The sequence below is a fragment of the Aspergillus oryzae genome, chromosome 8, assembly GCF_000184455.2.
Source record: "Aspergillus oryzae RIB40 DNA, chromosome 8".
NCBI lineage: Eukaryota > Fungi > Ascomycota > Eurotiomycetes > Eurotiales > Aspergillaceae > Aspergillus > Aspergillus oryzae.
Window position 1 is genome coordinate 2,101,742 of NC_036442.1, and position 12,806 is coordinate 2,114,547.

At 48.1% G+C, this 12,806-nt stretch overlaps 4 protein-coding genes across 4 annotated transcripts; all 4 read right to left on the reverse strand.

Moving 5' to 3' along the window:
* Positions 1-634: 634 nt before the first annotated feature.
* Positions 635-2,698, reverse strand: AO090010000482 (F1F0 ATP synthase subunit beta; the record flags this gene model as incomplete). Its single annotated transcript, XM_001827414.3, has 7 exons — positions 635-717; positions 773-1,622; positions 1,681-1,997; positions 2,121-2,163; positions 2,219-2,304; positions 2,441-2,604; positions 2,688-2,698. The coding sequence occupies 7 exons, from the start codon at positions 2,696-2,698 to the stop codon at positions 635-637; spliced, it is 1,554 nt and encodes a 517-aa protein (XP_001827466.1).
* Positions 2,699-3,983: 1,285 nt separating this feature from the next.
* Positions 3,984-4,750, reverse strand: AO090010000481 (cytochrome c oxidase subunit IV family protein; the record flags this gene model as incomplete). Its single annotated transcript, XM_001827413.3, has 3 exons — positions 3,984-4,073; positions 4,165-4,358; positions 4,441-4,750. 3 exons carry the CDS (start codon positions 4,748-4,750, stop codon positions 3,984-3,986), a joined length of 594 nt encoding a protein of 197 aa, XP_001827465.1.
* An 872-nt stretch (positions 4,751-5,622) lies between these two features.
* AO090010000480 (actin-binding ADF family protein) lies at positions 5,623-7,873 on the reverse strand (the record flags this gene model as incomplete). The annotated part of the gene is made up of 4 exons (XM_023233633.1): positions 5,623-5,763; positions 5,824-5,872; positions 5,935-6,186; positions 7,854-7,873. 4 exons carry the CDS (start codon positions 7,871-7,873, stop codon positions 5,623-5,625), a joined length of 462 nt encoding a protein of 153 aa, XP_023094197.1.
* Positions 7,874-7,897: 24 nt separating this feature from the next.
* Positions 7,898-9,640, reverse strand: AO090010000479 (SH3 domain protein; the record flags this gene model as incomplete). Its single annotated transcript, XM_001827411.1, has 4 exons — positions 7,898-9,127; positions 9,179-9,341; positions 9,403-9,486; positions 9,549-9,640. The coding sequence occupies 4 exons, from the start codon at positions 9,638-9,640 to the stop codon at positions 7,898-7,900; spliced, it is 1,569 nt and encodes a 522-aa protein (XP_001827463.1).
* Between the last annotated feature and the right edge of the window lie 3,166 nt (positions 9,641-12,806).

Consider the following 12,806-nt stretch of genomic DNA (forward strand, 5'->3'; position numbering starts at 1 on the left):
ATACATATTAGGTTTTATATATCAAGTAGCAATATATATAACACCATGATCAGTATTGATCCAAAGTAGATGTCGACTATCCTATCTGGAGCGGTGTTGCTTAAAGATCGAGAAATACAGCCAGGGAGGGATACGTAGTCATAAGAAGGGGAGACTAATTGTAGACTTAAGGGACTGTTCATCTGCAGGTGTCTTCTACGCAGAGATGAAGGCGAATATCAATGGATGACAGTGCAATGCAAGACAGTCGTGTGATAATAAATTACAAATGTAAGAACGAGACTACAACATTATTGAGCTACATTGCTTACGACAGAAAAGAGAAAGAAAGTTGGTCCAACAAAAGAAATCAATACAATTGTCCCAGCCCCGAGGGTATCAGGCTGAATGTGGTCGTTTTAACTTACTTACATGAGCACGTAGTGTAACACAAGTCCGGACTGTTCATCCGGACTTTAAGGTAGGTGTAATAGTGCTCCCTTCCTTTTTCTTCTGAACAGGGAGGATAAGCCTTTCGTTCAACTCCCTTTTCTTAATTCGAGTACTGTACACGTATCGACAGAAAACGGAAAACTGAAGAAAGGAAGTCCATGTCTAACAAAAAAGAAAAGGGCGCTTAAAAACAATATTACATTTAGGCCTTGTTCTCGAGCTCGGCCAGGAGCTTCTCACCCTTGGCACGGGCGGACTCGAGGTCACCAACCATGTAGAAAGCAGCTGAGACACCGTTAGCATAGAGCTCGAAGATAGGTATTAGTTAGGGGAAACTTACCCTCGGGAAGGTCATCAGCCTCTCCGTTGATGATGGCCTTGAAGGAGCGGATGGTGTCCTTGAGGTCGACCAGCTTACCCTCGATACCAGTGAAGACCTGGGCGACGGTGAAAGGCTGGCTCAGGAAACGCTGAAGCTTACGGGCACGCTCGACAGTGAGCTTATCAGCCTCAGAAAGTTCGTCCATACCCAGAATGGCAATGATATCCTGGAGGGACTTGTACTCCTGGAGCATCTGCTGGACACGGGTGGCGGTGTCGTAGTGGTCCTGACCGACAATACGGGGGTCGAGCATACGAGACTTGGAGTCAAGAGGGTCGACAGCAGGATAGATACCCAACTCGGAGATACCACGGGACAAGACAGTGGTGGCGTCCAAGTGAGCGAAGGTGGTGGCGGGGGCAGGGTCAGTCAAATCGTCAGCAGGGACGTAGACGGCCTGGACGGAGGTAATGGAACCCTTGGTGGTGGTGGTAATACGCTCCTGCATACCACCCATGTCGACGGCCAGAGTGGGCTGGTAACCGACAGCGGAGGGGATACGACCAAGAAGGGCAGACACCTCAGAACCGGCCTGGGTGAAACGGAAAATGTTGTCAATGAAGAGCAGCACATCCTGACCTTCCTCGTCACGGAAGTACTCGGCGATGGTCAGACCGGTAAGGGCGACACGTGCACGGGCACCTGGGGGCTCGTTCATCTGACCGAAGACAAGGGCGACCTTAGATTCACCCTCGAGCTGAATGACACCAGTCTCCTGCATTTCGTGGTACAGATCGTTACCCTCACGGGTACGCTCACCGACACCAGTGAAGACAGAGTAACCACCGTGAGCCTTGGCAATGTTGTTCTGTGAAGAGTTAGAAAAGAGTGGAGAATGGGAAGTCTTATGTTGCAGGTGAACATACAATCAACTCCTGAATGAACACGGTCTTACCGACACCGGCACCACCGAAGAGACCAATCTTACCACCACGGGCGTAGGGGGCAAGCAGGTCGACGACCTTGATACCAGTGACAAGAATCTCACCCTCAGTGGACTGCTCAACGAACTCGGGAGCCTCGGCGTGGATAGGGGCGTACTTGGTGGCCTTGACGGGACCACGCTCGTCGACGGGGTCACCAGTGACGTTGAGGATACGGCCAAGGGTGCCAGGACCGACAGGGATGGTGATGGGAGCACCAGTGTCGCGAGCAGCGGCACCACGAGTCAAACCCTCGGTACCTGGGAGATATGTCAACCCAAAATTCGGGTGACCCTAGCCACGTATATGGGAGCGGTGAAGCCAGGGTGAGCACCCATGACATGGCCATGGTGCTACTCAAACAATAGAAGGGGGTAACTTACCCTCCATAGCAATAGTACGGACGACGTTCTCACCCAAGTGTTGCTGTTTTTGGTTAGCTATATCGACTTGATGTCATTCAAGCTCTGGGGGTACCTACAGAAACCTCAAGGACGAGCTTCTGGCCATTGTTCTCGGTCTCAATGGCGTTGAGAATGGCAGGGAGCTTCTCACCCTCGAACTTCACTGTAATCGAGAGTCAGATATCGTGTTTTGAGCCACAGATGGAGTCGTTGTTGATGATTTGATGATGGAATTGCGGCCAGGAAAAGATTTTCGCGTAGCCGGGTAACAGGGTTTTCGTCGGGAGCCGGAAACATACCGTCAACGACGGCACCAATGACCTGGTGAACCTTGCCGGTAGCGCCGGCCTCAGTGCTGGCCAACCTGGCAAGGGAAGGGAAGGCATTGATCTTGGAGGGAACGCGACGGGCGACCGGGGTAGGCCGGGCAAAAGCAGCCCTCCCGAAGGTCCGGGCAAGACCGCTGTAGAAGGAAAAAACAGCTGTTAGCAAGCGGGAAAAAAAGGGTCATATGGCGACGAGGTCAGAGTGGGTGGAGCAACACACCTCTTGAACATTATGATGGTGTTTAAGAGCGAAACGGGGATAAATGAGGTCAAAGGGACGAGAAGATGGGGAGAGGGAAGAAAGAGGGAAGGGAAGGGAAGAGGTTGAGGTTGAGGTGGACACGGGCGACTGTGTCCGGTCTTAGCCTTTCCGGGGCGGTTTTGCCGACGATCCCGTGATGTACCGAGCAACGCGCAGAAAACATGGACAAAGCTGCATCAGCTTCATGGTTGCTAGGCAGTGTAATTCCCTTTTCCACCTTTTCAACCGTATACATAACTGCTACGTTCTCATCTGATAGATAATTTTCTTACTCGTCGCCTCCTCGTCCGACACTGGATGGAGAAGACCGGCGGTTGTCATGGAAATTTACACACAAAATGAGGAGCTTCTTGGCAACCATCGGATACAAGGGAGCATTGAACCCCATCAAAAATGCCATTTGTCCAGCACACTATCCAGTAGAACCGTGACTAGTCGAAAGCATTCCGGACTAAATCGAGTGTATGCGGCTCAAATCAATACGGTGAAGAAATAAACATGTCGTAACAGGAATAGACCCGACATTCGATGTAATATTTTGGTTTTCCTATTACCGCCGTCCGGGTACACCGTAGAAGATCCAAGCTCCTATTTCGGACGAACGCCAACTTAGGAAAAAAATCTGACGTGTTCCCGTGATTCTCCATCAGAATCACCAAGGTATCTAGGTAGTCAATTCTGGTCTACAGACTCACAGTGACAAGTATATTCTTTTTTTTTTTCTGAAGGTCAACAATGCCAGGTGTTATGCCAAGAAATAAGCATACGAAAGGTTATAACCAAAGAGGTGTAATAGCGCACGATAGTCAAGTTCGCAAGCGTTACTATGTATCAGCACTTTTCCGACCCCGTCGTACATTTCCGACGTAAACATCAAAATCGACAGGGCTGATACCAAACCTCTTCAGAACAAAAGAACGTTGTTATTACTAAGGGAAATGATTATCGCTATGTAGTAATCTACATATTATAGTCTTTAGGGGTTAGTTGCCAGTCGCAGCAGTGCAACAGACTCTATGGCTACAAAGGAGATACATTGATTATGGCACAGTACGAGATACAAGTCTTTTGGGCTGACATTGGGCAAAACAAATAAGACAGAGGCGAAGGGAAGTGCACACGATGATAGGCACAGAACCGGCGTTATCAGAAAACGGAAGGACGACGACCATGGGTACCAGTTGAACCCACAGCAGATCCTATCCAGCTTGTCCAATTGCTATACCTGTTCCTCCCGCATCACTGGTCCACAATCTATGACTTCTCAGCAGGAGGGCTCTGGACGAAGCCCTTGCCCTCGTAACCCTCGGCACTGATACCGTAGATAGGGTTGATCTTCTCGGCCTGTTATGACAAGTAGTCAGTGTCTGATCTATTGAATTCCAAGAGACACTGCCCAGTGGCAGCCTCAATTAAAAGAGCAAGCTCGACGTACCTTGGCATACTCGTTGGAAGCCTCCTGCCACTCCTTGGACATGGTCTTAGGCTGGGGCTTAGCGAACAAGTGAATGACGTAGAACAGGGCGACGGAGACAGCAGTAAGCTGGGCGACCTTAACGGCAATTCTAAGACCCTCACCCTTAGGGGCCTGCGCGCGAGGGCCATGAGGACCAAAGGCAATCCAGTAAGCTAAAATGCGAGGGGTGATGCCCATCAGCAAAATTTTGATCGATCGGGAGTAGCGGGGATTATGTAGATAGGAAAAGCATACCGGCCTTCTTCTCCTGAAGGGTCATCTGGTGCCAGTCAACCTTCATACGGTCCCTGAGCTGCATCCACAGATCGGCCTGCTCCTGAGGGGGCATGGCCTCCCAGCGCTTCTCGATACCGGCGAGTGTGGGATTCGAGATGGCGTGCTCGGATGAGGCGCGGGTCTGCTGGGGAGCGATAGACTTCTTCACAGGCTGAGGGCGGGCATTCAGGCAAGCCATTGGGCCCGAGACGGTGCGATAGGAACGAATGGCAGTGGTGGGCATGGCCGAGCTGCGAGCAGCAGCCCGAGAGACGGACTGAAGGAACATTGTGTGGGAGGTCGTGCGCGCGACAAAAAAAGACCAATTAGAAATCAAATACACTCTCCGTGAACGAGAGATGTAATGCCTCGGGATTGAGGATGAATTAAGGTGGGATGGAAGTGGAGGAGGTGATCGAGACTTCGCGATGGGAAACGAAGACGTCGTTCGACTGTGGTTTGAGGTGGAAAGTCGAGTATCCGGCCGGTTAGGTTAGTCCGTTTTGCCTGCGCCCTCATTGGTCCACGTCCCAACCTGTCCCGACCTCTGCTTCCTTCACCCAAAACACCTGATACTTCCGTCCCTATCCAACATCAAATACCATTGTAGAGGTATGTTTGAATTTTGGTCGGCTTGTTGATCGATCAATGAAGCTTGGCAAGCCCCAACGGTCAATATTTCGAATCTTCCACACCGACAAATTTTTTGGTTTTCCCTTTACATTACTTATCATGCCTAGGTACAGTGAACCAATACTGCTCATCTGACGGGCCATCCCGGGATCATAGCACGACTATAGGCCTACACAAGGACCGACATGAGATTTATTCTAACGGTTAAGTCGTGCATTCTACTCTACACTGATCCTATGAAACCATGCCCCTACCAGGTAGCAATATTCTGTACAGGTGTAAACGCTGATAACAAAAACCCCTCCCAAACGCTCGGTCACGGAGAGTTCCACGATCGCAATAAAACAGGGATACGATCACTATGGAAGCAGACAAGTCGTAACGATCTCATATTGAACTAAAATTTGTGCAGGAGAATGTCATTGAATTGGTTCGTTGCGAGACACTTCGCGAACTGGAACAGAACGGCGCAGTGTAATAACCAGCACACACAAGCTCACCTGGCCCGGGCCCAGCCGGTACCGTTACTTATTTACCAGCCTTACCGCCGCTGGCTTCGTTCAGAATAGTCTTCCATTCAATTTCGGACTTGTCGTCGGCGTGGATGGAGTTGGAGATGTTCAGTGCGTTCTTCAGATTCTCCCGAGTGCTAGCATAGATCATAGACCACTGTCGCATGGACCGTCAGCAACAGCTAGTATGAGGAAGATGGAGCGTAAAGGAACTTACGAGAGTTGGGGCACCATCAGGCACCCAGGAAATGAAGACTATCTTGCTCCTACACAGCAAAAAGGTTCGTAAGCTGCCAATCAACTGAGGACGACTTCGGCAACACCATACCTCTTGCCTTCATTGCCACCAAGTTCGTATTCGACATCGTAGACTGCGTAACGGGGGGCAGGCTTGCCGTTGCTGTCCTTGGCATCTTCAAGCTTCTTGCGAAAGTTATCATAGTCCTGATCGGTGGAGGCTTCATCAACGACAACCTCCTTCTTATTGTCGGCGATCTTGAAGATGATGAACTTAAGCTTGTCGCCCTTTTTCATGCGCAAGTCGTTGAACGTGTTGATGCATTCATCGGTGATGGAAACTCTAAGTAACAAATGTCGTTAGTGTCGGGTCAGGAGTCCGGCATCAATCTGATCTTCGTAGCCCGGTGTAAAATATAAGCGTGGACATACCCAGATGCGAGCTACGGGACGCAAAAGAATATCAGGTCAGTATGAGCCCAGTCCATTAAGACGTTACTTGGAATACGTACCGACATGATTGCTATGTGGATATGGAAATGAAGAAACTCCGAAGTTGATAACCTACGCCGGCACGCGATGTCAGTAGCTGGTTTCCCCTGATTTTGGCGGGAATTCCCCGTCAAGGAAGAACTATGCCTGTTGCAGCCAGGAAGCCCATTCAGTTTTATTTACTGACCAGATAAGAGGGAGCTTATTCTCAATAGATTCCCACGGAAATTTGCGGGTGAAAGAAGCTAGCGGAGATATGAATTAGGTGAGGGGGTGGGAGAGGAATAATAATGGGGGATGGAGATAGAGGGGCATTTAGTTGTTGTGCTTTGCGGTGTTGCGCCGCCGGTGGGGGGGGATTATTGTCACGTGATATAGCCGTCGCACCACTAGGCCGTGTTTTCGTCATAAGTTCATTTCCCCCCTGAATGTCCCGGTAGTGAAGACGAGTGAGTGGTTGGAGTATGAAGCATACAAACTAGTACTGTACTCATCATTACAGCCTGCTGCAGGTTCGTCCGTCACCTGCGTCTCCGACTAGTATCAATAGGTACCGTAAGGAGCTGCCTATTCCTGGACACGTATTGCCGTTGCTAGTGTGGGGAACTTATTTTAACGGATTGTAGGGACCTCACAGGAGTACGGAGAAGACACTGGGCACAACTATTTTTATTCTCACCTCCAACACTGGATTTTGTTTTTCTGGAACTGGGTGACTAAGTCCCGTATAGATCAGATCAACCATGGGACTTCAGTCCAAATAACCGACTTCGTACCGAAGACCCTACTCCAATATGATTGGATCCTTCAATCATGCAGGATATTATGCGGGATCGCAAACATGCTCGCAAGAAATACGGAGCACAACCTACCCATATTTGTGTTCATGAGGCTCGGTGATACGCTCCAAATCAGTCACGATGTGCTTAGTATATTTTCGGCGCTAGCCCAGGAGAGTGAAAGTGATAGCCAGCTCCAAACAAACGGAGAGAAATTAATTTTTAGTCATACTCTAGAATCCAGTATATATAAAAACATACATCAAATAGTATGTACTGTAAAACCCCAATTATGACAAGCACCCCACTGCCCTCCTCGGCGCTGAGCATGACCAGCTCTAATGCCGACGATGATAGTTCACAATTTGAACCGAGCAGAGTTAGCACACTGCACCTTGCGCTGTGACAGAGGGCAGCCGAGTAGAAAGAGATTGGTGAAACAGTAGTCTAAGAACGGAAGAGTAAATAACATTGTCGTAAAGGGGTATATGAACGAATGGACAAGAAACATATCGAATCGTTGCGGAAGCATCCCGATGCATTAGCCCGCAACCGAGCAGAAGAAAAGTGAAGAAATCAAGACCTTGAAATGTATGACGTGATGGTAGCGTGGACGGTGCCTCCTGGTGCTAACCCCCATGAAGGCACGACATCCAACAAACAGCCGCGGCGAATGTTGTAGACGGAAAATAGCAAAGGCGCTATCGTAAGAGCATAAACCGGCATTAGAAGTTCAAACCCTCGTACTTTTTGGCTCATGGATGAGGGACTGCTTGCTGGTTATCATAGAGTATCATCTGCCTGTCCTCCATCGATGATCTTTCTCCAGTGCTGGGGGAGGCACACACAAACCAAGGGGAATGCTTTGATTTCCCCATTTGGGGAAGGAGAAGCAATCGGTCTGTGTGAGCCATTTGATACGCCGCTGTCACGCTGTTCTCTATGTCTAGCATCATAATCCTCCGCACTTTCCGGGACCCGAATGCCTGTCGCCCAACCATCATCCCAAATTCCAACTATCTTCAACATCTCACCTCGGTCCAGAGCGAATTCATCGCCCGCTCGTGGCTGATATGCCCAAAGGACGGCAACCTTGTCTCCTGGGCGAATGTCATCTTGGGAGTAGTAATCATGGAATGAAGATAATTGCTCCGACTGGCCACTGGCCATCCCATCGGGTGATGAGTACTGACCACCTATGCCAGAGCGAGGTGACCCGTCACTACCCGCACCAGCCAGGGCCGAATTGCTAGATAGTGAGGCAGTACGCTTCCCTGCGGTTGGGGGTATCTTCTTAGACATAGCCCCGGGGCTGGCGCCGTAGTAATCTGAATCAGAGGATTCGCTATGTTTTCCAACACCGAAAAGGGCAGCGGAGTTACGAGAGCGTCCAGGTGAATAGCTTGGGGCCTCACGCAGGGCAGACATCCTAGCTACTCGCCCCCCTGGAATCGGTGCGAAGCCTTGCTGGCCGGGGGTAGGTTGCATTGGCGAGAAGCCCTTCCTCTGGGGGTTTGGCTGGTTCAAAACATTGTCATTTCGAGCCCTTCGCTTTCGTCTCCAGCATATCAACGCCAGTGCAGCTAGTGCCGCTAAAAGAGCAACTCCAGCTATGGCCCCAATCACAGCTCCTGCGATTTGGCCTCCGGAGAGATGGCCAGATGAAGATCCTGCAGTCGGACTAGATGTCGAAGTGAAAATCGGTGGGATTGTCGTTGACGTAGGAATGGTCACATCTTTACATCGAGTCGCAGCGTTCGAATTTATGCAGCAGGAATCAGTGGAGTTGGGTGAGCTTGCCCCACAAAATCCGCACAATCCGACCAGATTCGATCCATATCCACATTCGTCGGACTCATTGTCAGCTCCCGAGATGCAGGTCACGGTTAATGAGTCGGCGGGAAGAGCACACACGGTAAAGTCAGAGCGGACTTGGCTCATATAATTACCGGCTCTTTTGGGGCAAAGATCAGGATTGAGCAAGATAGTTGCTTCGCTTGTAGCCATCAATGCCTATCCTAGATGATTAGAGAAATCCTTGCCGGTCAAGTAGGAGGCACTAACACAGGTATCAGCACAGAGAGGCCTGGATTCATTATCCGATAGATCACAATCCGTTTTTGAACTTTGAACGAGCCCACTGCATATGCTGCTAGTGGTATAGCGGGCATAAAAATCATCAGTATCTGTAAGATTAGCCCCTTGGCAGCCCAAGTAGTCGGCATATCTGGTTGGCAGAACTGATTAGGGGAGGTACGTAGTAGTAATCATGGGTAGCGAATGCCTACTTTTGGGTAACGTAAGATCCTTTGACGTAATCACTCAACTCTTGGTCAAATTGTTTTATGCTTGTAACGTTCTGCATGAATGGGCTAACGGAATGTCAGTAAAATATCCTATGATCTTGTAGAATCAAGGTTCCAACAAGACGTACAAGTCAGTGTAGAGACTAGAGCTGGTTGATATTGATGAGCCATTCCAGGCGGGACATTGCGTCGAGCCCTTGAGAGATATGCAGGTTGCCATGCCGGCCTGCGACTATGAAAGTGACGTTCAAAAGTTCGGTGACCTCAGTAGTTGCTAGTGGTTATATCGAAGAGAAGCGTAGACGGACGAATGACACTCAAGTCAGATAGCAAATCGGATATTCGGTTCGGGCCAATAATTTAGTCGGCAGACTCTCTCATGTTGCTGCTTTTTGGAGACTATGTATTCTCAATTCCAGACAACAGAAACTGTTCTGGGGGGAAAGACTTGAAGAGCGTCGACCACTGGTCGGGAACCACAATAAGCGCGTCAAGCTGCGAAGAGGAGCGAAAGAAACCGAGTTCGAAAGAAAAGAAACGTAAAAAAGGCGAGAGAAAAGTCGACAAAGTTCAAGAATTGAAGTTAACGAGTGACTCAGCCCGCAAAGCACAGCTAGGAACACAGGAAGAAGAGAAAGAAAAGACAGGGCGCAAAGATCAGCCTAGAATGGAAGAAAGTGAAAGGTCGAGTTCAAGGTCGTGGTTTCCAAGTCCAGGCCGGTGCTATTAGTCTTCCTTGCCTTAGGCGCTCAACAGTGAGCGGCACAGAACCAGGTTATGGGACCGCACGGTTCGGAAACCTTCCAACTTGGGTTGGGGTTAGACGTATTGTAATAATACCTAATGATCGCGGACGGTCGATCTTGTCGCAAGGGCACAGGCAAAGACGCAAGGCTAAGTTTAAAGCCTTGGAGCAAAAGGGGGAAAAGGAAGCAACAGAATGGGCGGTTCACAAGAGGGTCGGCGGCGTTCCAATTAAACTAGACTCCACCCTTCACTAAACTGTGTTCGTTCAGAAATTAGTACATATACGGCATGGTGGACTAGAGCATGAAAGACAGCTTCCGCAGAATCCAGGATCAATTGCTTGCTGCTGAGCCTGCTGCCGCGCCAAATTAAACTCGACTAAACTTACCAGATCCACTTTCACACGGACGGAATCGAGTTGAGAAAGACTCCAATAAAGACAATGCGACAGTATATATCGATAGTACTAATGAACTCAATGCTTAGTTGGAGATATTCTTAGGAGGGGCAACCCGATCCTTAAGAAGCGTAAGAAAGTCCTGTTGAGTAGAAAAGTTGACCTGTCGAATGGAAAACCCAACAGAACCATGGAAAGGCGACTGCAGGAACAGCAAAGTCTATTCACTTTGAAGACAGGTATACGGAGTACAAGAGGTACATATAGGCGTACAGGTCAAGAGTCAGGATAAGAGTCATATCTAACATTCTGACGTGGCACACGTTCGAGGCCGTTGGGAGACAGTCTATGGGCCATATATGGGCACGGGCATTGCATGACCAGCCATCCGAATAATATTTTTCTTTTTCCCGGTTGGTCTTCACTACAGCATCACGGCTGCCAGATCACAGGGCGCCTATAAAATGATAGTAGCTCAAGATACCCCGCAGTATAAATGCGGTGAACTAACTACCTGCCTCATATTTCTGGCTTAGGGTTCGAAGTCGTCTTGTGATGAATTTTCCTCTTTTGAGCGGATTCAAGAAGTGGAACCCTGCTCGGGAATCCAGACTACGGACTGGTTGGACCCTTGGGACCGAGAAGTACTATGTAGCAGAGTTGCCGATTGTTATAAAGAAAAAAAAAATGAAAATAACTTTTTTCAAACATAATCTTACCTTTATTATTATTTTACCCTCTTTTTTTACTTTTTTTTCTCTTCTTTCTTTCTCATGGTGAAAAGGTGGTGTATATATGTGTGCATCAGCGATGCTCAACAAAATTATAAACTGGCAATGATTGTCATCTTGCAATATCAATATTTTAGATATCAATTTTATTGATAGACCATACGAGACAAACACTGCGAGTACGAACCACTTCCGTACTATCTGCGATGTTCTCCTCTTAAGCCCGGTGTTTCGAAGCCTTCCTTCTACCCAGCAGGACGCCGCGCCGGTGCGATCACCATCTTAGCCTCGCGGGTGACTTGGCATTCGAGTAAGACACCAACACCATGCTTCTGCATGGTCAGACACATTTTTTAATTTGAAACTTAGTATTTGTTTAATTGAATTATGTAGTATACAGTTATAATATTATCTCTATGTGTTTCGTGGCGACTGCTGTGAAAATAAATCTACAATTCTATGAGTCAATCAATATATTGGTCCAGGAGCAATACAGCACAGGTGCTACAGATTCCTTACCTCGGAATATTCATCTTGAGACATGCAAGGGTGAGTCTGCCCGATGTGAGGAGTACAGCCCTGGGATATCAAATTTAAGGTACGAACCCTAGAATGCTCCGTATGGCTATCCATGAGAGAATGCAAGGCTAATTATAAAATGAATTGCACAAATGCTCCGGGATACTCCACATGCAGCACACCCAGTGACCCAGCAAACTGTTTAAGTGGAGCTCTCCCAATTTAATCAAAACTCAAGCGAACCATCCAGCACTGACGTCGCGCGATATTTTGATTCCTATTCTTTTCTTTTTTTTTCTTTTTCTTCTTTCGGGATATTGTCTCATTACACCGGCTCATATATAATCCGCCTTATCACACGCATAATTTACCTAAACACAGCGCGCTTAGTAATTATACTGTGTATATATATACTTGTACTCCGTAGGCTGAGAATGGTATCCATCGTAATGTTGAGGTTTTTCAGGATTCACATTTCAACATACATGATGTACATGCCTATAAATAGGCACCTAGTTGCTAGAAGACCCTTCTACAGTCGTTGAGCGAGTGCGGGCCAGCTCAAGTTAAAGCGAAAAGAAAGTTTGCATTGATCATAAAGTATATATGGTGTAATCAGTATATCATAACCCTAAATTTACTTTCGCTGTATATCTATCTAGGAGTATTATAGCGAAGGGTGTGGATTGCGTGTCAGTTCCAGGGATAAGTCAGTTTAGGGTAATGTCTTTTAAATATGAAAATTGAAGTTCATAATGCTTTGTAGACAGCGCAAGATTTATATATCTGAGGACCTCACAATTACCTGTGCCGGAAAAGAAACAACTATCCACGAAAGCTCTTTACTCGTCCACAAGCGTAAAACAGTAGCTTTAAATTACAAATAGAAAGTAAAATTTCACGACCTTCAACACTACCTCTATAGTGTCAGATGTCTCCAGTGCCCCTCCCCCCTAGGGATCTGATTTGACAACCTCCGACAAGGGTCAGGT